This window comes from Jaculus jaculus, chromosome X, assembly GCF_020740685.1.
Source record: "Jaculus jaculus isolate mJacJac1 chromosome X, mJacJac1.mat.Y.cur, whole genome shotgun sequence".
Taxonomy (NCBI): domain Eukaryota; kingdom Metazoa; phylum Chordata; class Mammalia; order Rodentia; family Dipodidae; genus Jaculus; species Jaculus jaculus.
Window position 1 is genome coordinate 74584802 of NC_059125.1, and position 25099 is coordinate 74609900.

General features: G+C 36.9%; 1 protein-coding gene across 2 annotated transcripts in view; it reads right to left on the reverse strand.

Annotated features, from left to right (window-relative positions):
- Hdx (highly divergent homeobox) overlaps positions 1 to 25099 on the reverse strand; it is a 144973-nt gene that overhangs the window by 33962 nt on the left and 85912 nt on the right. For both annotated transcript variants that reach the window (XM_004669600.2, XM_045140794.1), the window contains 2 exons: positions 17511 to 17657; positions 66 to 273 (listed from right to left, as the gene is read on the reverse strand). In XM_004669600.2, the coding sequence (XP_004669657.1) occupies positions 66 to 273; positions 17511 to 17657 (355 nt within the window). The remainder of the gene's footprint in view (positions 1 to 65; positions 274 to 17510; positions 17658 to 25099) is intronic.

The following is a 25099-nucleotide window of genomic DNA, read 5'->3' on the forward strand; positions in this document are numbered from 1 at the left end:
AAAAGCAAGTAAGACTACATCAAATTTCCTGAGGCTATTATTAGGACATACAACATATAAAGTACCTTGAGAGCTTCCTTCGGACAAACAGATGGAGACTTCATCATTTCTGTCATTATCCTCTCCTACTTCAGGGCCAGCTTCCTCTCCTGGTGTGAGTGCAGACAAAGAACCAGACTCAGGCTGCTCAGAGAAATCAGCAGGACCACCTCTTGGAGGTGGAACTTCAATTCCCATTAAACGATATTTTCTTCTCCGATTCCCAATCCAAGTCTTTGTAAGAGAAATATAAGATAAACTTTTGTAAACAGAAAACTCAGATGTTCTAGGCACTAAAATGACAAATGGATGTAGCATAAATTATGATTTAAAAGAATACATAGGTAAAAAAGTTGAAAATTTTAGGGCAGTAAGCAAAAATGAACACAATTATGTTTTTATTCTAATCTTATTTATTGGCAGAAAGGAAATTTATTTACATATTCAGACTTTTTAGCTACATTCAAGCCATTGCAGATTACCTTTGTTCCTGTTTTTCTTTTGTTTCTGAGGAAAACAGTTCACCAAACCTTTCACAAGATGAATCAGTTCTTTTTCCAAAGCAGCTAGGTACACAACTATAACAATAGTTCACATTTGATGTCTAAGCTTGTTCTTTGAAGCTAAAAATGTGTCCTCTGTTTGGTTCCATAATTAATACATTGGTGTTTTCAGAAGTCTAAATTTTCATTTTAATTGAATTTACAACCAATTAAAATTTTAAAATATGTGCTTGAGGTGGAACCCAATTAGGTAAGTGTACTACCACTGAGCTACATCTTTAGACTTGAAACATTTTTGGTGATAGGGGTGTGTCTTGAGAAATGATATCATTCTGTAACTAGCTCAAGTTAGCAAGAAACTCACAAAAATTCTCTATCTCAGTCTTTTAACTGATGCAATAACAAATGTAAGATATCATGTCCAATTCTTAAACTTTTATATTGAAATAATTCTAGAGTCACAGCAAAATACAGGGGCAAGCTTATGTATTCACTTTCTTCTAACTCATGCTTTCCAAGATGATAGCACAGTAACAAAAAAAAGGCCAGGTATGGTGGCACATATGTGTAATTCTGGTAGGAGGACTGCTGTGAGTTTATGACTATCCAGGGCTCTACAACATGACCCTGTTGAAACAAACTATATGTACATATATATGAAAACATGCTATACCTAGTTGTTTTGGCTATTCCAAAGCTACTATGAAATGACATGTATAGGTTTTAGTGTAGACTTAAGTTTTAATTTCTCTAGAAAAAATTCACAAGTATGTAAATGCATATGATTATATTTTAAGTTTTACAAGAAACTGTCACATTATTTCCCAGTAAAATAGTGCTATTTTATCATTATTAATATATATATATATATATATATACATATATATATATACATATATATAATATACATTTTATTTATTTATTTATTTATGAGAGAGAGAAAGACATGCAGCTAGAAAGAGGCAGACAGTGAGAGAGAGAGAGAGAGAGAGAGAGAGAGAGAGAAAGAGAGAGAGAGAGAGGGAGGGAAAGAATAGCCTTTCCAGGGTCTCCAGCCACTGCAAACAAACTGTAGACACATGTGCTGACTTGTGCATCTGGCTTATGTGTGCACTGGGGAATCAAATCTGGATCCTTAGGCTTCACAAAGAAGTGCCTTGGCAGTTAAAACACCCCTTCCATCTGCCTCTTCATTTTCTAATTGAAGTATGTGATGAAACATATAAGATAGTGTTTTGATAGTGCTTCATATACTCTATATATGAATTATTTGTCAGTATGCACTTAGCAAATATTTAATTCAAGTTTGTAGGTAGGTTGAAATTCTTTTTTAAAAACCATATCTTTTTAATTTTATTTTATTTACTTATTTAAGAGAGAGAGAGAGAGAAAGCAAATAAGAGGATAGGTACACAGGGCCTATACTCTAGCCACTGCAAATGAACTCCAGATATATATGCCACCTTGTGTATGTGGCTTATATAGGTACTGGGGAATTGAATCTGAGTCCTTAGGTTTGCAGGCAAGCACCTTATCTACTAAGTCAGCTCTCCAGCCCGAAGAATTTCTACACTTGGTTTTCTGCAGCAAAACCACAAAACTTTTTAAAATGAAGCATATATTATTTTTAAGTGTGTCTCACACCTTTAATCCCAGCAGTCAGGAAGTTGGGGTAGGACAATTTCCATGAGTTTAAGGCCAGACTGGGCCACAGAATGAGTTCCAGGTCAGCCTGGGCTAGAAAGGGATACTTCCTCATAAAAGGGGACTGCAGATATGGCTCAGTGGTTACAGGTACTTGCTTGCAAAGCCTGATGGCATGCGTTCAGTTCCTCCCTACGCACATAAAGCAGGTTACACAAAGTGGCGCATGCATCTGGAATTTGTTAGTAGTGGCAAGAGGCCCTGGTACACCCTTCTCATTCTCCACCCCCTCTCTCTTTCTTTCCTTGCACATAAGTAAAAATATTTAGAAACCACTCCCCCACAAAAGTGTGTTAATTAAAATGAGCAGTGAAGTTGAAGTATATATAGCAAGAGTGGCAAAAAAATACCCAAGCTATTAATATGAGGAATGAACAAGAGTATATCACTATTGACTTGGCAGACATGAAATACATGAGGGTAAGAGGATTAGATACACAATTCTATATAAAAATTGTATAACTTAAAATTCCTTAAAAATAAAAATTAATGCAATATAAAATAGAATACTTGAACAGCCTTAAAACTACTGATAAAATTTAATTAATCATTAAAAACTGCACCTCAAGAAATCTCTAGGCCCTCAAAGCCTACATCTTGATGGTGAAATACAGCATGTAAAATATTTTAAGACCAAGAATAAAAGAAGATATCCATTTATATATATAGCACTCATATTCAACATAGAAGAGGCTTTTATACATGCAGTAATTAGCTTGGGTAGGAATACCCTGAGTCATGGTCTCCCTGCTATCCCACAGGGACTGAGGCCTTCATGAGCTCACAGTGAATACTATATAATACCTCCTCATGGTAATGGGAGGAGAAGGAAAATGAGGTATACAAATAAGAAAGGAAGATATAAAACTTTCCCTACTTGTATAACATGTAATTGTCTATGGAGAAGATCTCAGGAATTATTCATGCAATAAATGACTTCACCTAGATCTCGGAATACAAATTAATATATATAAATCAATTATTTTTTCTCGATGGTAAAAATGAACATTGTGAATCTCTAATCAAAAAGAAAGGGTACAGTGACAGTGAGAGATAATGGAGAGTAATATGGGGTGCATAATACCAAAATGCAATATGTGTGTGTGTGTGTTTGTGAAAAATGTCAGAAAACAAATTTAAACAATTTAAAAAGTTTACCTCTCTCTCCTCATCCTCTCTCCCTTTGTAGTGCTAAAAATCAATGACTGCATGCAAGGCAAATTGCATTCTTCTGAATGTCATCCCCAGCCCTATTCTATTTTCAACCCCAGAAAAATACCAAATACTTAAGTGAAAATTTAATAAAATAGGCATAGGACTCTAATAATAAAATCTACGATTGATGAAGGAAATCAAAATGATTCTAAATAAATGCTCTATAGTTTTGAATTAGAAGATTTGACATACTAAAGAAGTAAATTTTCTGTCTGTAGGGTGCTGACTTGATTCCCAGTATGATATGAGCTCTCTCCCTCTGAATGGGCTTCATGTCGAATCAGAAGGAAGTTGGTGACTGCCATGGGTTCTGTGCCACTATTGCATAAGTTTGTGCTTCTTGTCCATCTGGTGGATTGTACACTTTGCAGGGTCTCCTGCTTACTTGTGTTGTTGGAGACCATTGTCACATAGTAGATCTCATAGCACGTTCCAGCACCACTATGGTTTATCAGGAGAGGACTGGATTTTTTCTAAGTCCCCACATGGTCTTTCAGTGTCCTGCGATGGCAGCCTGTGGTGTATTTAGCGATAAGGTCTACAGATAGGAAACACAAAACCCCCAGAGAGAAGTCCCCATTGTTCTCTGGACAGGATTTTTGGATATCCTCACCAAAGTGGCTCTCAAAATTATATGAATATCCCTTCCTTAGTCAAAGTAGCCCTCAAAATATTTACAGAGATTACTTGTTCTAACTTGACTAACTTTCCCCATATGAAGAAGACTAGTTTAAAAAGTAGTTTCCTTTCAATTTCCTTTTACATTGTCTCATTGAAAATGGACAGCTAGACTTCAGAAAATAATTGAATAAATGGACCTTCTCATTAAATCTCTATTAAATTGTTATTTATGTATGTAGTTGTACTATTTCCTATGAATATGGATGCTTATCAAATTGTAATATAGAAGCTTTTTTGTGTATGTCCATGGTAAATGCTTATATAAGAATGTGTGTGAGTACATATGTGCTGCATATGGAGGTCAGGGGTCAATGTCATGTGTCTTAATTAATCACTCTCCATCTTATTTTTTGAGACAGTCTCTCAATGAGCCTGGGTACAGTACTTGTATAGACTTCTGGTCAGCTATCCCAGGGATCCTTGGACTTCACCTTCCCCATGCTTTCATTACAATTCCTCATACGAGATATTTATGTGGATGCTGGGGAGGAACTTAGCTCCTCATACTTGTGGGGCAAGCACTTTACTGATTGACCCATCTCCCAAGCCCCTAGAAGATTTTCTTTTACAATAATACTAGCTATTGTGCAAATGATGATATGGGAAAAAAAAAAAGGAAGAAACCACTCTCCCTAGCTTGTTTCTTGTCTCATTTGAATCTTAAAACCTGGGGGAAAGACTTCTTGAACAAAACCCCAGTAGCACAGGATCTTAAACAATCACTCAACCAATGGGATCACATGAAGCTGAAGAGTTTCTTCATAGACAAATATACAACAAGCAAAGCCAATAGATTACCCACAGAATGGGAGAAAATATTTGCTGAAAATCCAACTGACAGAGGCCTAATTTCTAGAGTCTACAAAGAACTCAGAAACCTAAACAATAAAAAGTCAAACAACCCATGCAGACAATGGGGCAAAGTGCTGGACAGGCAGTTCACATAGGAACAAATACAACTGGCAAACACACACTTAAGAAAATGGTCAGGCTGGAGAGATGGCTTAGCGGTTAAGCGCGTGCCTGTGAAGCCTAAGGACCCCGGTTCGAGGCTCGGTTCCCCAGGTCCCATGTTAGCCAGATGCACAAGGGGGCGCACGCATCTGGAGATCGTTTGCAGAGGCTGGAAGCCCTGGCACGCCCATTCTCTCTCTCTCCCTCTGTCTGTCTTTCTCTCTGTGTCTGTCGTTCTCAAATAAATAAATTTTAAAAAAAAAGAAAAAGAAAATGGTCATCATCCCTCATCATCAGGAAAATGCAAATTAAAACAACTATGAGATTCCACCTTACCTCAGTAGCGATAGCAAACTTCAAAAAATCAAATGAAAATAAATGCTGGCGAGGATGTGGAGGTATAGGAACCCTCATTCACTGTGGTAAGAATATAAGATGGTACAACCATTTTGGAAAGCAATATGGAGACTCCTAAAAAAGCTGAGTATAGAGATATCAACAGACCCAGTTATATCCTTACTGGGTATTCACCGTAAAACCTTCAAACCTCAGTCCAGAGAGATTTGCTCAACCATGTTTATAGCAACTCAATTCATAATAGCTAGGAGCTAGAATCAATCCAGATGTCCATCATTAGACAAATGGATAACTAAGATGTGGTATATCTACATGATGGAATTCTACACAGAAGTAAGAAAAAATGAAACAATTAAATTTGAAGAAAAATGGTTGAACGTGGAACAGATTATTCTCAGTGAACTTACCCAATCACAGAAAGCTAATTGCTGCATAGTCTCACTCATCTACAACACCTAACCTGAATCTACCCAAGATGTCAATATAACCAGCAAGCATCTCAAGGACTAGACAATAGGGTGGGTGGCAAGGGAGGGGAGGGCAAGGGAGGCTGTGGGGGACACAAATATGGACCCAAACTGCAATGGTACCATGAGATTCTATATCCTAAATGGCAGACCATATGATTGAACCTTCACAACGCCCTTAGAGGGAACACCCGAGCCATAAGACACTGGAGAGTGTATGATGAAGACTGACCTTAATCTTCTACAGCTTCTCTCTCTTTCTCTCTCTTCTAACTCTTTTACATTACTTATCTTTTTCTTCCTTCTCTTCATGAGCACTGACCTGTATGTAACTCCCAGTACCAGCATGTGACTATCATCCACAATGAGCTTTTGATCAGAGAGTTCAACAAGGTTTCCTAAAAGAATGACTGATTTCTGTCTGAGTACTTGATGACCCACCAAAGGTTAGTGGTAAGACCCTACTGCTTAAGACACCATATGGGGTTGACACATAACATGGAGTGACATGGCTGAAAGCTGGAAGAGAGTCAGTCCCCAGACACTCAGCGTGACTAGTGTCACAAAGTGCTACATGGGAGAATGGGGGGAAAATGACCAGTATCTGTCCAAGCAACTCATGGCCTAACATACTTAGCAGCAAATAAACTTTTGTGATGCTCACACAATGCAATAGTGGTGCACAGCCATGCTGGGAAACCAACTGCTCTTGATTTGGCTATCTGGTCTGCTCAGTGGAACAGAACCCATAACTGGAGCTTGGAAACAAGTCAGAACCATATCCAAACATGAGCCCACTCTCCATTATCAAGCTACTACCAATTGGGGGCTACAAGAGGGCCTACACCTATTAAATTCTCTATAAAAAAATAAGGGTTATCCCATTTATCTGGTACTAACTTTACTTTCCATTGGAGAATCTGCTTCTGTTTATCACATAGATGCAGATCCTAAGGAGAGAACCACCCCATTATACCTCAAAAAGCCCCCAGCTGAAACTAAGAATAATTGGCGTAACAAGCAAGGGTGCTGTTTTCTTGGTGTACCTGGTACTAGCACAAGGGTGATATCCAGATATCCAGAGACACAGAGGCTCCCAAGACCTCATCACTGAAGCAGACCTAAAATGAACCCAACATGCTTCAGTGAAATTTGCAGAAGATGGGGCAGAAAGAATGTTATAGCCACACACTGGGTCAGGATACACAGAGACATTTCCTCCTATCCATAACTGTGTGCTAACTCCACAAGGAGGGACCAGGTGGAAGAGGGAGGACAGGGAAGAGGCTAACAATGGTACAAACTTGGCCATATTCACTGAGTACAAAACTAATTAATTAAAAAAAAAAAACCTGGGGAATAGTAAAGCAGAAACCAAGTTTCTTATATCTTCACTTTTGGTCACATCCTTCTTGAGAGAGGTGAGTGATTGTGGCATGTACAATGACAAAGGCAAAATATGCGATGTGAATATTGGGACATGTTGAGATTTCATTACATATTAAGGTTAAAATCACTTTAAATACTCCACAAAACTAAAAGGGAGTACCTCAGGTGGTGGCATGCACATATAATCATGAGTTGTAGGCCATCCTGGGCTACATAAGGAGATTCTGCCTTAAATAAACACTGTAAAAGGAAATAGAAAATGAATTTATACATTAATTCAGTATCAAACACTTTAATACATTTATGCAAGCTCGGAAGAAAAAAAATCTTAGCAGCTGCTGTGGTATGAATATTAATGTCCTCTCTCCAATTAGTCTGTTGAACTTCTAACCCTCAAGGTGACAGAAATCCCACAGGGCCATTGAGATGACATTAGGTCATGTGGGTCAAACTCTTATGAATGGATGTAGTGCTTTTTTGAAACCAAACCCCAGTGAACTCTTATCCTTTCCACCATGAAAAAACACAACACAATAAAAACAAACAAACACAGCTGTCTAGGAAGGAGACTTATCTCAGACATTAAATCTTCTAGCACCTTGACTTTGAATGTGCAAGCTCTCCAAATTATGGGAAATCTCTTGTGTTGTTGACAAATATGTATTCTGCATTATATTGCTATAGCGACGTTTGATGGTTTGTGGGCCTACCTAACTCAGGAAAGAGATGTTCAGACAACTAGTAAAATATTATTTCATGTGTATTCAAAGAATGTTTGCAGTATAAAAATCAGCTGAGGAAGAAACTTCTTATCAATGTGGGTTTGCAAAGTCAAATCCAGACAGTCTCAATTTTCCAAGTAGTCTTTGTATAAAAAAACTTGAAGAATTCTACAACAATTCCTAGTCCTGGTTTTTCTCCCGAATATTCTTCTTTAAAGTAAATCAGTATCTAGTTATTTATTATAAGCATTTTGTCCAATTCTTTGCTCCAGGTCTTTCTCACCCAAAAACTTCCCTTCTACATTCTAGGTATTAAATATGTAGAAGGCAGTTTTTCTGTATTTCAAATTAAACATCTTTAATTTTGAAATACCAAGTTTTTAAAATCATTTTACATGACCCAATGATAAGTTATTTTATTATGAGGCCTCAGATTACTTGTGTCCAAAAATAACTCTTATGGCTTATGGAATAAAGGTGATGTAATGAAGATTCTCAACGCCTGTAAAATTTTAAGTATATGTCTTATCTTACAAAATTTATATTAAATGTATGCTGTTGAGCTAGAGAGATAGATTCGTGGTTACGGCACTTGCCTGTGAGTCCTAAAGTCCCAGGTTCATTTCCTCAAGACCCATGTAAACCAGATGCACAAGGGGGCAAATGCATCTGGAATTTATTTGCAGAGGCTGGAAGCCCTGGTGTGTCCATTCTATCTGCCTCTTTCTTTCTCTCTCCAATAAATAAAATATTTAAAAAATGTGTGTTGTTGAGGCTAGCCTGGCATACAGTATTTGACATAGAACTTGATTATATTATCTAGTAGTTGTGTATGTGATAAGTAAACAGACAAATAAATATAAACAATTTCTTTTGACCAAGTGTTACAAAGAAAAATAACTTGCTGGATTACTTAACCACATTAACATATTGTAGTGAAGTATTCAGATTTACCTAAATCCTTCAATCTATTGGGGAGGAGAAAAGCAGATTACTAGGTTCTCCTTTAGATATTCTGATTGAGTGGCCTAAGATTTTTAAATAAGTGTCCAAAGTAATTATTATAATAAGGCCTACTCTGGTGCGGTAGAAATGGAAATAATGTTATAATGGGAGCAAAGAGGTCTGGTCTCTAATAACCAATTGGTTGTTAAACTAAATTGGAACACGATCGCTATTATCTATCTATCTATCTATCTATCTATCTATCTATCTATCTATCTAATTAATATGATCAGTGTCTTGGACTCAGATTCAGGGTATTCACTCACTACTACCCCTCTCTCTCCTTTTTGAAACATAGTTTTACTTCTGGTTGGCCTGAAATGTTCTAGATAGATGAGGCTGGCCTTGAACCTACAGTAATCTTTCTATCTCTACCTCCCAAATGATAGGATTTCAAGTATAAGTCACCACACCAGCCTATAAAATGTTATCATTTTTTAACATTTTAACTTTTTTTAGTGCTGGGGTCAAAAACGTAGGGTCTGTGTTGGAGAGATGGCTCAGTGGTTAAATGTCATTGCTTGCAAAGCTTAACAACCCAGGATCAATTCCCCAATACCCACATAAAACCCAATGCACAAAAGGGGTGCATGCATCTGGAATTCGTTGGCAGTTTCTAGAGGCCCTGGCATATCTATTCTCTCTCTCTCCTTCTCTTTCTCCCTTCTGTTTGCAAATAGATAAGTAAATTAAAAAAAATAATAACTCAGGATCTAATTCATAGTAGGCAAGCACTTTATCACTAAGTAATAAACCCAGTCCCTAAAGGGAGTTACATGCATTTTTTTCCCCACTGCTGTGGCTTTGCAAATGGTAGGTAAATCCTGTGCCTCAGCTCCCCACCAACTTTAAATCAATGTCTGTGGGAAATGATAAAAGTCAGTATAATGGATTGCACCAGTACTCCCAACCCTCAAGAGACTGAGGCAAAAGGATCATTCTAAGGTCAATGCCTTTTGAGCAACATAGTGAGTTACAGACCAACCTGAACCATTAAGTGAGATTTTGCATTAAAAAGTAGGTACTATAGAGTCTATCATATAACTGAAACATATCATTTCATTTAAACATACTTCAAATCTAGCCACCATCCTTTGATAATAAAACATGCATTTGTTTTCCATGAAATGTACTTAAATCATTAAAAATGTATTTTAAACATTCAAACATATATTGTTTATACAAGTATTTGGCCACACAGGAATATATTTTGACCATATATATATAAAACCAAACACAAATAGAAAGGGTAGGCATTAAACAGAATGGGAACAAGACAGAGAACTAATATTTTTTGAGGACTTAATGGTGACTTAAACCTTATTTATATATATAGTTTCTTAGAACAGCTCTGTGATATATTATCCCAATTTATGGGTAACTGAAGCCTACAGACTTTACAAGATCTAAACATGGTAATTTGAAAATTCCTTGGGAGAGTTACAGTTTTATTTATTTGTTTATTTATTTTATTTTTTTTTTTTTTAGGTAGGGTCTTACTGTAGCCCAGACTGACCTGGAAGTCACTCTTTAGTCTCAGGCTGGCCTTGAACTCACAGCAATCTTCCTACCTCTGTCTCCCAAGTTCTGGGACTAAAGGCATGTAGGCCACACCAGGCTAGAGTTGCAGTTTTCATATGGTACCTCCAAGAGCTCCGGCACATAATAGGTATTCAGTTCATACATGTTATATGCATAAGTCAGTAAATCAGTGAACAACAGACAATAATCTAAGAATAACATTTCAAGATAAACAGCATGCATATAACTCATAATAAAATCAAAGGAAAAGTATGCCAACTTTTCTTCCTAATCTCAGTTTTCCTTCTGGTCATTTTATTTAATTGTGGTTAACTATGGTATGAAAATATTAATATTTGTCTTGACTTTCAACAGAAAAACCACATTTACATAACTATAATTATAAGATCTAATTATATTATTTATTTCTAGTAATTTCTGTTCAATTTTTATTGTGCCTAATTTAGAAATTAAAGTTTTTTCACAGACATGCATATATAAGGAAAATACAGTATATACGATGTTGGCCACTACCCACTTTCCAGAATGCATGGCAGACCTTGGAATGTGTTTTCCATGAATGAAGTTGGTAAATGAATGTGATGTAACAAAGAGAAAAAAGATCTGATGTTGCCAAATTATACCATAAGTAATGATTAATTAGATATCCTGAGGCAAAATTCTTTTGGGAAATCAGTAATGAGAAGGACTACTGTTCTTATAACATCTACTGAAATCTCAAGAACATATTTATATTTATATAATAAATGTGCTTCTTTAAAGTGATTTACCAAATATTACAGAAAAAGTCATTTGAAAACACAGCATCTGTTCATATTTCCCCCTGCCATGAACATGCTGGAAATTCATTAGTAAAAAATAGTAGAAGGTTCCCCATTTCTCCATCTAGTAGAACTCTTACCTAATTATCTTTCATCTTGAAATTGATGTTTTAAAAAACCTCCATTGAGCTGGGGTATAACACAGTCAGTAGAGCTCTTGTCTATCATGCTGAAGCCCTGGGCTTCATTCCAACACTGATCCCCAACTGTCAGGGTGCATGCCAGTAATTTCAGTGCTTGAAAGGTAGAGGCAGGAGTATCAAAGGTTTAAGATCATCTGTTGCTACAGCTGGAGCTATATGTGATGATCACAACCTCATAGTGCCTAATACTAGCTGCATAAGTAAATATCGTAATAGGAGGGAAAAATGATGACATCAATGTAGAATAAAACAAAGTAGAATAAACTAATTGCAAAGAAGAAATGCATTCAGTGGAGGGTGTATTTGGGAGGGGTTCAATGGGAATAGTGCAAATGTTTATCATCTACACTGATGTACGTTGTCAATAAAATGTTTTTAAAAAATAAGGGGCTGGAGAGATGGCTTAGCAGTTAAGCGCTTGCCTGTGAAACCTAAGGATCCTGGTTCGAGGCTCAGTTCCCCAGGACCCACATTAGTCAGATGCACAAAGGGGCGCACGCATCTGGAGTTCGTTTGCAGTGGCTGGAGACCATGGCGCACCCATTCTCTCTCTCTCTCTCATTAACTGCCTCTTTCTCCCTCTGTCACTCTCAAATAAATAAATAAAAATACACAAAATATTTAAAAAAAAAAAGAAGTAAGCTACCAGCAATCCCACTAAGGGGAGCCCTCAGTGGAGTGGGGACAGGAAGGATGGGTACCAACACCTGGTGTTTCCATACAGTGTTTCAGTGTAAAAAAAAATAATTAAAAAAACCTTAAAAATAAGCAAGGTAGATGTGGTAGTGTGCACCTATAATCTCAGCATTTTTAAGGCTGTAACAAAAAGACTGGCCAAAGTTTGCAACCACCCTGGATTATATAGTCAGTATTAGACCAGCCAGGGCATAGTAGAACTTTGTTTTTAAAAAGTGGGGAGTGGGCTGGAGAGATGGCTTAGCAGTGAAGCGCTTGCCTGTGAAGCCTAAGGACCCCGGTTCAAGGCTCCATTCCCCAGGACCCACGTTAGCCAGATGCACAAGAGGGCGCACGCATCTGGAGTTCGTTTGCAGTGGCTGGAGGCCCTGGCGTGCCCATTCTCTCTCTCTCTCTCTCTCTCTCTCTCTCTCTCTCTCTCTCTCTCTCTCTCTGTTGCTCTCAACTAAATAAAAATGAACAACAATAAAAAGTGGGGAGCTAGAGATATAGCTCAGATTAGTAAAGTGCTTGCTACACAAACATGAGGACCTGATTTCAGATCCCCAGCAGTCACATAAAAGCAGGGTATGGCCATGGAGGCCTATAATCCCAGTGGTGGGTAGAAATGGAGAATGGAAATCCTTAGAGTTTGCTGGTTACTTAATCTAGCCAAATCACTTAGTGGCCAAAGTTCAGTGAGAGCCCTTGTCTCAAAAGATAAGGTGAGCCATGTGTGGTGAATCATGCCTATTATTCCAGCACTCAGGAGTCTGAGGAAGTTGGATTGCCATGGGTTCCAGGTTGGCCTAGGCTACATTGTGACTGCAAGACAGCTTGCAGAGTGAGGTCCTGTCTCAAGAAAATAAAATGGAAAATAAAATAATGTAAGGAGAGTGTGATTGAAGAAGACATTTAGTTTAAACCTTTGGCATCCACATGTACACACATAACAAGCATGTGTCCACATACATATGAACATGCATACACCTACGACACTCTCTCACACACACACAGTCAATACACATACAAAGGCAAAATCCAAAATTTAACACCAAACAAACAAAAAACAAAACTAAGTAACTCATGAACTCATGAATTGCAGGAGACTAAAATAATATGTTGAAAAGGAAAAAAATCATATTGCACTACATAATTTAAAGTTGGGAAATATTTACATAGTAAGAACAATGTTATTAATAATTAAAATGAATTAATGTTAATATTGATTATCATACTAACCAAGACTATGGAAGGACAGAAAGGGAATATGAATGTTAGTATAAAGACCAATGAAAAATCATTTTTAAAATATGTATTCATTTGAAAAAGAGAGAGAGAAAGAGAGAGAATGTTTACACCAGGGCCTCTAGGCACTGTCAATGAACTCCAGATGCATGTGCCTCCTTGTGCATCTGGCTTATTGGGAAGTCAAACCTGGGTCCACAGGCTTTGCAGGCGAGCACTTAAATGCTAAGTCATCTATCCAGCCCAGCAATATTTTTAAATAAATTAGAAATTCATAGTGAAAATTAAATACACAATCTGTAACACAGTAAAATCAAAAAGTATCAATGTGAACAGATAGTTACTCTCTATTTTTATTCTCACTTTTTTCAGAATCATAGCAGTTTTATCTGGTCATCTTATTGTCTAGATTGACTATATTTGTAGCATCCCTTGTCATTTGGATGATCATGTGACCAATCTTTGGTCGGTCTCAAGGAAGTGAAGATCAAATGATTGTTTCTAGACCCTCTCTTTAAAAGAAAGCTACTATACACCCTTTGATATTTCTCCTTCCCTCTTTCTGGTGTACTGCTTGGACCACACAGACCATCCTTCTGGGCCTTTAATATGGGCTGCAACATAAGGGTGGCAGAAGAGAAGATGTGAGACACTAGACTCTGAAGCCTTCCTCCCCTTCCATGATAGGTACAGACAGCATACCAGTTGGACTTACAGATGGAAGTGAAATCACACATGTAAGTCAATGTAACTTTGAGGGTTTTTGTAGCTCACAGTGAGTTCAAATTAAGACAGCACATTCTCCATATATGGAAGTAATTAGAAAATGGAATCATCTAAAAGTAAAAGTGTTTGACTGCAGCTATTGGCAATTATAGGAGGGGAAGAGTGGAAATTATAGGAGGGGAGGAGTGGGGAATGCTCATTTTTAAGGAAATTCTATAGAATATGACTCCCTAAGCTATGAACATGTATAACTTTGACTTTAAAAAATAACTGTGGGTTGAAGAGATGGCTCAGTGGTTAAAGGCACTTTCTTCCAAAGCTTGACGGCCTGGATTCTACTCCCCAGTACCCATGTAAAGCCAGTTGCACAAAGTGGCAAATACAATTACAATTTGTTGCAGGGTCAAAAGGCCATAGTGTGCCTAATCTCTCCATCTATCTATCTATCTATCTATCTATCTATCTATCTATCTATCTATCTATCTATCTGTCTATCTATCTATCTATCTATCATGTATCTATCTATCATCTATCTATCTATCTATCTATCATCTATCTATCTATCTATCTATCATCTATCTATCTATCTATCTATCTATCTATCATCCATCTTTCTATCTATCTTCTATCTATTTCTTTCTCCCTCTGTATGCTTGAAAATAAATAAATAAATAAATAACATATATGAAAAAACAACCATGACAGGGCTGGGGAGATGGCATAGGGTTTACAGGTGTTTGCTTACAAAGCCTTGTGACCTGAGTTCAATTCTACAGTTCCCATGTAAAGTGGTTCATGCATTTGGAGTTTGTTTACAGTGGCAAGGGGTCCTAGTACATCTATTATCTCTGTCTTTGTCACTCTTAGGTAAATAAATACGAACATTTAAGAAAAGAAAAAAAAAAACTCTGACAATACTAAGAATACATGCTCCCCATTTTCCTACACTTGGGTTATACTATGATCACACTCCATTTCCTCTTCAGTCATTTGAATTCTTGTGTTATCCCTCTTGCTAGACTCTAAGCTCCTTAAAATTAGGAAGTGTCTGGTGCATTTCTCTTTCCTTGTTAGTGTACACTAACACATAGCAGCATCCTCATTAAACACAGGATTGAAATTGATTTTCCATCTGGATCCTAACAAGAAAAAAAAAAAAGCAAAGCTCTGAATAGAACAGTAATTATTTTTAGAAGAGTATTTTTTAAGAAAACTTTATCCCATATCTCCATACATTGCTTTCTCTCTGCATGTATGAGAAAATATGTTGTCATCTAGTAGAGCTTTGTGTTTTGAAATTGTTCTTTAGTAGTATTTCCCTCTTGATTTCCTGAGATGATTCTCCAATATGTGCTGAAGCCAACTCATACCTGTTAACAGAGCCAATTGTTAGTTTCTCTTCCAAACTCCAAGCTGAATGAGACATGTAATAAGCTATGGTAGAAATCTTTATACCATGGAAATCAACAAATGAGATAAAATGAAGGTAACATTTTTCTTAAAGAATTGATTATTGAATATTCACAGCACCATCACTATCTACACCTCATATCAACATCTTTCAAATGAAACAGAAACTACTATAACTTTACTTGATTAGCATGATTATTTCATCTATCATTTATTATGTGAATGTGACACATAGACCACAGAACACAATTTTTAAATAATATTATTTAGTTGTAGTTGTAGTATCAAACAAGTTACTTGTTCAATGTGTAAAATTAAGGTATTTTCTATACTTTCACAAAGTAAGCATGAACCAAAACTAATTCCAGAACACCTACAAAATACCAGAGAGAAATCCTATATCCATAAGCAGCCATTTCTTTTTCCAACTCTTAGCAACCACTAACCTATTTTCTGCCCATATATGTGTGTGTAGTATGTGTGGTAGTCACAATAGATTCAGGAATTTATTATAACTTTTAATTAGATCTCCAGCTGCCTGGCTGGAAGAGGTGTTACTAGAGGTAGATCCGAGGGTGTACTCCTAAGATGTGTTTGGGGGATGGATCTGGAATTCCAGACTAAAGGTATGCACAGTGTCTGAGCTCTGCCTGGGGTTCCTAGAGTATAGTTGCTTGTGGTACTTGTGGTCGAACTTCTCTCTGTGTGGACCTGTGAAAGGGTGCCAGCTTCTTCTGCCATTATGGAACTTACACTGGATCTGTAAACTTCAATAAATCCTGTCCATCCCATAAGCTGTGCCTGGTATGGAAGTTCATTCCAACAACATAAAGTTGACTATGACAGTATATCAATACTGCACATTTGAGATATATATATATATATATATATATATATATATATATATATATCAAATAATAACATGTGATATATGTGATATGTTAATTGCTTCTTTCCCTTTGACCAATGTTTTTAAGGCTTATACATCTTGTCACATGTGTCAACATTACCTTATTTTTATGCAGTGATAATATTCAGCTATGTACAAATACCATATTCTGTTTATCCATTTACTTGGAAGACATTTATGTTATTTTAACTGAGGATAATACTGCTTTGCATATCTGTATATAAGTTTTTGGCTAAACATATACCTTGCATTATCATAGCTAAAAGTAGAATTGTTGGCTCATATAACCCTAGGTAAAACTTTTTGAAGACTGTTTTTCAAAGTGGTTAAAACATTTTACATTCTAACTAGTAGTGCATAAGGCCCCAGTTTCTATACATTCTGACCAATACTGTTATTATCTGTTCTTCTTTTATCATAGCTACTATTATAGGTGTTATTTCATTTTATTTTTGATTCCCATTTTTATAACTAGCGACATTACACCTGTTGTCTTAAAGACTCAGCTGGAAATTCCTTTGCCTTTCTACACTTATTTATTTATTTAAGAGAGAAAGAGGGGGAGAGAGAGAAAAAAAATGAATGAATGGACTAGGGCCTCTAGCCACTGGAAACGAACTCCAGCCACATGTGCCCCTTGTGCACCTGGCTAATGTGGGTCCTGAGAAATCGAATCTGGGTCCCTTGGCTTTGCAGGCCAATGCCTTAATCATTAAGCCATCCCTCCAGCCTGGCTATTTATATATTTTTGAGAAATCTTTGTACAGATCCTTTGCCTGTTTGAAAATTGCTTTATTTGTCTTTTCATTATTGAGTTGTTTTATTTATATATTCTGGACATAAGTTATTTATCAAATACATAATTTAAAAAATGTTTCCCATTTTATGGGTCTTTTCACTGCATTAATGGTACTCTATAAAGTATCTCAAACTATTTTGTAAAGCTCTCATTTATGCTGCTCAATAACTACAGCATGAAAATTATTGAGAATGCCTTACCCGAACTATTTCACAGTCAACATTTAACTCAGTTGCAACAGCTTCAATCTTTTCTCTGCAAACAGAGCCCAAGCTGGTCATACCATTGTCCCAGTACTTCTTAAGCATGGCTAAGTCTCGGTCACTGAACTGAGTGCGGTCCTGTAGCTGAAAAATAAATTTTAAAAATTAGTATAATCAATGAAAGCAGTTTTGTAGAGAGGATCACCAGGGTGAGAAGTACCAAGTTAAATTTGATGTATAGTAATATAGCCATGATTCTATGCTGAAGTTTATGCAATAGAGGTATTCTAAACAGAGATATTTGTGCTCTTCTCTTTTTGGCAATCAGCCATCACCCATTTTTCAGTTACAAATTATTGTGATTAAGGGGCATGAATGGAGGATGCAGGAGCTGAAACTAACCTACCTACAGAAAGGACACAAAAGGCTGATATTCTTCACTTGTCAAACAATGGACTTGTGGACTATGATCTAAACCAGGCCTGGGGCAGGTGGGAAACCTACATTCCACAAAACCCTAGTTTCTCTTTCCAAGTGGGGAATATGTAAGATTTTGTCTACCAAAACCTGAGAAATAAACTATCTAAGAGACAACCTAAGGCCCAGATAATAGACCTATTATCCTATCATATGGTAAAATTCACATATGTTTGCCTTTTTCTCTGGTTTCCCATAAATTTTGACATGACCACAGACACAGTGAGGAGTAAGTTAGACTCCCTACCCTTGTTCAGACTACAACTAAATCCACTTTCCTTTAACAATTTGTTTCCTAATTTCTTTGGAATACAAGGAAACTGATAGCAAACTTATGAACCTACATGTCCAGTAAAAATAGCATATACATGTATTTTGCAATTCTTAATTGTGACCCTCTGTTCAGAAAATGTATATTTAAGTTGGTAATATAGATCAGTTGGTAAAATGCTTGCCTAGTATGTATGAAGGCCTGTGTTCAATCCCCAGAACCACATAAGCCAAGTGTGGCAGCTCACACAACTATTCCCAGCACTTGCAAGATGAGGACAGGAAAATCTAGAAGTTCAAGGTCATTCTTTGGCTACATAGAATTAGAGACCAGTGTAGGATACATGACATATTCTAAAAAAAAAAAAAAGGTGGTTACAGAACTATGCAAGTTTATGTGTTTTATAGACAATGGTTGGAAATATATATTTAAATGTTAACAAGTATTAGTCCAACTTATTGATTTAAAATTCTTGTTTATATCTTCTATAATGAACATGTATTGCTTGTGTAATTAAGGCCATTTAAAACTAGGATTTCTGGGCTGGAGAGATGGCTTAGTGGTTAAGCGCTTGCCTGTGAAGCCTAAGGACCCCGGTTCGAGGCTCGGTTCCCCAGGTCCCACGTTAGCCAGATGCACAAGGGGGCGCACGCGTCTGGAGTTCGTTTGCAGAGGCTGGAAGCCCTGGCGTGCCCATTCTCTCTCTCTCCCTCTATCTGTCTTTCTCTCTGTGTCTGTCGCTCTCAAATAAATAAATAATTAATTTAAAAAAACTAGGATTTCTACATTGTTGTCAATTAAAAACAATTCTACTTGTTTCATCCTAAAACACTGTATTTTATCATGGAAATTATAAACCATGAAATGCACAGTTATTTTTCCAATTGATTTATTTGAATAAACACACACATACACACAGTCCAGAAATACCACATGCATTTTTTTTATATTTTGCTGTATGTTTTTGTTATATTTTTATTGACAAGTTCCATAATTATAAAAAATATGTCACAATCATAATCCCCTTCCATCACCATCCTTTTTCCCTCTTCCAAATATCACCTCCACTGAAACCCTTATTATTTATAACTAGTCTCTTTTCTATTTCTATGTAATTATTTGTTTCTCTTCTATTATGCACGTCTTGTGAAGGTAGAGTCAGCCACTGTGAAGTTATGAATAGGCCTTGTGTCTGGAAGATACCATTATAAGCACTTTTCCCTATCCTTTGATTATTGCATACTTTGCACCACTCTTCCACAGTGGTTCTTGAGCCTTGGAGGATATGATAGATATGTCTCATTTAGTAATCAACACAACATTGTAATTTTAGCGCTTTGATGAGATATAGCATTTAATGTTTGTTTTCTTGGCAATAGTCATTCTGATGGAGTGAGATGATGGTATAGTTCCCTTCTAGGTTTTATGACAAACACATGACTGGAAACAGCTTATGGGAGGAAATGTTTATTTCAGACTTAGCATCATAATGCATCAATAGCAGAGAAGTAACAGCCAGCACCAGCAGCATGAGCTTAATCTAAACGCACACCTATGACTCTGACTCCACCTGAAGATCCAACCCCTCCTCCAGCAGGGCTCCACCTCCCAAATGTTCCAAGCTGAGGATTTAGTAGGAAACTTAATCACAAATGAAGGAGACTATGGGGACATTTTACATTCAAACCACCACAGATGGAATCTCAATGTAATTCTGTGTGTGTGTGTAATTTGTTATGATGTGTGTGTTGTGTGCATATGTATGAAACCAATGCATGCACAGTGGCTGACCCTAACTTCACAAGATGTAGACATTTTTCTCCTAATGTTATTGAAACCACCCTGGCAGAAGTGAAGATATTTGAAAGAGAGATACTTGTCATCCTTGCTTTGGCTATCAAACAACTTAAATAACCGACCCTAAAAGAATAAATTTTTCCCACAATCCTGTGCTAGAAGAAGGTAAAGGCTGAAGACTGGGAGCCAGCCAGAGGAAAAAATTGCCTCTCAGAAAGTGACTTCCTAAAGTACTGACAAATTAATGCATATTTCCTGGTTTCCCCCCGCCATCTTTTCTATAAAACATAAAAGTACAGAAAATGTGGAAACTAAGAGTATTTTACACCCATTTTGGTCATATATAAATAAATCCATTTGCCTTTACCACCGTTTGTTTTTTCCTTTACCAATTGGTTTCCTAATTTCCATTAAGAGATTTCAAGTATGGTGGTTCAAATGCAAAATTTCCTCATAGGCGAATGTGTTTGAACACTTACTGCAGCTATTATCAATGTTTGGAAAGGTTGTGGAACCTGAGGAGGTGGAGCCTTGCAAGAAGTGGGTCACTGGGGGTGGGCCTTGAGGTGTTATAGCTCAGCCCCACTTTCTGTGCTGCTAAGTGATGAGCTCTGCTTTATGAATCAGTCTGCCTTATTTTTCTCCCTTGCTGTGAAATAAATAAATTTTCACTTTTGTCCTATAATTGTTTCTGGCCAGGTATTTGTTCACAGCAATAAGAAAGTAATTGATATAGCAAGTTTATCAATTTAAAGTCCCATGGCAATATAATGATTAATTTATAAAACAAATAAGTGAAATGTAGAAGGGTATCATAGTTGTATATAATCATTTATGGATTCAGAAAATTTTCTAATAAGCCTAACCTTTTCTTCTTAGGCTTTTATAAAATCCAATAAAGTATGAACTTTATAAATTGTTCTAATTTGGTGAGGCTTTGAGGCATCCCTAGGAAGTAAATTAGAAATATGATAGAATAATGACTTTCATTTTGTTGATTATGGTATCAGGCAAAGAAAGGTCAAAGGACTCATTCCTTAGAGCAGAATACAAGGCAGAGCTAGGAATAGAACTACCTTTGATTTTTTTTTCCTAAAAGCATTATGTCTATGATGTCTCCAATTACCTCAAGTAGTGGAGGAAAATCTAAAAACGTTATTTAATTAAAAATAAGGGGCTGGCTGGGCATGGTGGAGCACGCCTTTAATCCCAGCACTGGGAGGCAGAGATAGGAGGATCGCCGTTAGTTCGAGGCCACCCTGAGACTGCATACTTAATTCCAGCTCAGTCTGAGCCACAGTGAGACTCTACCTTGAAAAACCAAAATAAATAAATAATAAATAATAAAGTAAAATAAAAAATAAGGGGCTGGAGGGATTGCTTAGTGGTTAAGGCATTTGTCTGCAAAGCTAAAGGACCCTGGCTTGATTCCCCAGGACCTACATTAGCTAGACTCACAAGAGGGAGCACACATCTGGAGTTCATTTCCAGTGGTTGGAAGCCTTGACATGCCCAATCTCTCTCTCCCTCTTTCTCTGTCAAATAATTAAATATTTAAAAAAGTAAGGGCTGCAGAGATAGCTTAGCAGCTAAGGCACTTACCTGTGAAGCCTAACGCCCCTGGTTTGATTCCCCAGTACCCATGTAAGCCAGGTGGCACAAGGTGGTACATGTATCTAGAGTTCATTTGTAGTAGCTAGAGGCCCTGGCATTATCATTCTCTCTCTCTCTCTCTCTCTCTCTTTCTCTCTCTCTCTCTCTCTATCTATCTATCTATCTGACTCTTTGTCACTCATTCTTTCTCTCAAATAAAATATATAAATATATGTATATGTGTGTGTATGTGTGTATGAGTGTTCCAGTCTAGTGTTTGAATGTGTGTTTGTGATGGAAGAAAAAGGCAAGTGGTAGGCACTGAGGAGAGATGAGAGTGGAACAAAGGAAATAAAAAGAAAGAGAAAGGAGAGAGAGAAAGAAAGGAAGTGGGAGAAAGACTGAAAGAGACAGAGTGAGACAGGTTGAGTGAGCCAGTTAAAAGAAAATATTACAAATCATTGCTTGGGGTATAAGGTTACTATAGTATAACTTTGTCCTCTGAACAACATGAGTGAGGCAGGCAAGCATAGGGAATAATTTAGCCACCAGGGATATTGCTTGGCTTGAGAATCAAACATACTATTTTCCTATACAATGTACCCAGCAACCTGTTGGCAACCTGAGACCCCTGCCTATACCAAGCTGAATGTTCACCTGCTCCAGATTCAAATAATGTGCTAGGTTTCCCCCCCAACCTTAGTGACCATTATTAGTGAACAGTTCCTATTCAAATATGTTCTTAGATATATCTGGGATAAGGACATTAGGGATATATCTAACCTGGTTTTGGTGCATGTGAAATTAGGCAAACTGTGGGCTCAAAAAGTTAATTTTTAGGGAGGAAGCCCTAGTTAGTATATTATGCCTGTGTATAACAGAGTATATATATGACTAAAACAAACTGCATCATGAGAAGGAACATGTGCAGTAGAAAAATATATTTTATAACCCAAGCTTGTCAATCAAACTAGAGGACCACCCGCACTAAACCCATAAAAATCTGCCCATCCTTCTTTAAAAATTCTATAAAGAGAAACCCATGCTACTTCTTCGTACCCTTGAATACTCTGCACTGGCATGGTCTACTGCACATTTGCAGTGTGTTTAAATATTTACTATTTTATTGCTCTTAAGAAAATGCCTTTCTGCACAACTACTTGTGTAAGCCTATTATAGGTACCTTCTCATTAGGGGACAAATACCCAACCAGAAGCAGATTATGGGAGGAAAGGGTTTATTTCAGTCTTATAGAATCTAAGGGAAACACCATCAGTAGCAGAAGAAGCTGGCTCACTTCCAAAGATTCACAGGAGAGAAACATCACCAACAAACAGCAAATACTAATAGCCAGAGTTCCAAACTGCTCTGAACACACCTTAGGGCTACACTATAAGATCTGCCCCCAGTAACACTTCCTCCAGCAGGCTGCTGCAGATGTAAGTTGCAAGATTAATCAGAAATACCTCAGGCTATGAAGGACATACATTCACATTCAAACCACCATAGAATGCTTCTTCAATTATTTAAGTAAGACACTAAGAATCAATAAATCCCAGACACTCTTGGTGGTAACATGATCACAAGCATGGAGCTTAGCACCCCTCCTCCAGTCAGCAAATAAATAAACTGATACCCTGATAGCTAAAGATATAGTAATGAAGCTATTAACATTCTGTAGCAGACAGCTTTAGGTTTGCTGAGATGAACTTTTAGATCAGGCACAGTTATGGTGGAAGGGATATTTATTGAAACTTATAGATCCAGGGGAAGTTCCATAATGGCAGAAGATGCTGGCCCACTTTCACAGGTACAAACAGAGAGAGTGAGAAAGAGAGAAGCCAAAAGTCAAAAAACAAAAGCCACACAGTACATTTTAGAAACTCCAGGTGGAACTGGGCACTTTGTATATGTTTAGATTGGAATTTTAAATACATCACCATGCTTTAGGGCTGGACGGTAAGATCCACCCAGTGACACAACCTTCAGCCAGGTGGCTAGAGATGTAAACTATAAACTAATAAATATTGAATATATTGGGGGCCATCTATTTAAACTATCACACACTCCAAAGTAGGATGGGGGAAATGAACAGGACCCTCACTGGAGAATAAAACTAACGTTCCCTCCTGCCTTCCAACTGAATGTATTAGGAAATGCTAAAGCATACAGGAGGTCACAGGTTAACTGAAGTCAGGGTTTCATGTGACAGCTTCAGTGAAGGCCTCCCTTACCCATGATGGGGCGAAGCATCTATGTTTTGCAACTATTTTAGATTTTCCCATGCTCCTATGAAGAATAAACCCAATAAAACTGCTGGCTCACCAAGCTGGACTTGGATGGAATTATTTTCTTTGCTCGGTTTTTGGTGTTCTAGCTGATGAGGAAAAATATTTGTTTACATCTCCCAAGGAAAAGTAACTCAACAGAGGCTCTGCTGCTGTCTACTGGCTAAGATTATACAAGTTGGCCCACATTAAGGCTACCGTTCAAATGCTTCTTAAACATACACTGCTTTTGACATGTCCTTTCTAACTGAAACTTAAACTGGAGCATCTCCTAAATTAAACTAAAGTAACCTTAGAAAATTATATACAAGACATAAACATTACTTAACAAAAAAAAAATGGTTATCATAGTTCATGCACCACTGACCAATAGAAACAAATTTGTTATAAAGGTACAGCCTTTTGAAAAATCAATTTTAATTCTCAGTTTACTACCAATAAGGATCGGTGTATGTCACTGAAGTTAATTATCAGGTAATTTTTTTCCCTACTTAAAAAGCAACCTGGTGTAATACTTATTATAAGTATTACTACTCAATTGCATGTTCCCAATAAATGAATAAGATGACAACCAAGTTTTCTTTAAATAAAAATATACTGTGTATATTACTTGCAACACAAAAATCATATTCATTGCACAATAGATATTGAGCTAAAATTCTCAAAACCATAAAAAATAATGATATAAGAGTCTAGGAAGATACACATAATTCATTATAACAGCCAGCATAAATATTCCCATAAATTTCCATAGCACCAAATTCTCCAGTGTAGGTTTCCCAGCATTACTGTCAGAATGGAAGGAGTAATGAACCGAACACTGAATACACTCAGCCAATTAATTTGTAATTCATTTAGAGAACATCCAAGGCTGATTCATTCTTTAATTGAACTAAATAAAACTTGATTTGATTTGCTAGAAATGTGCTGGGGTCTTAGCATTAGCAATGCTAAAGGTGACCTATTATGACAATGCCTATTAAGTAGAAGCTTATGGGAGAAGAGCAGTTATTTTTAAAGCTCCTAAGAGCATATTTTAACTAAGAAAATAAATAAGGTAATAAAAATCAATTAGTATTAAAACTGCAAATACCCAGTCAGAGAAGGGAAAAAAAGTGGACATTTAAAAGGAGAAGGTAAATTCACCATGAAGGAAATCT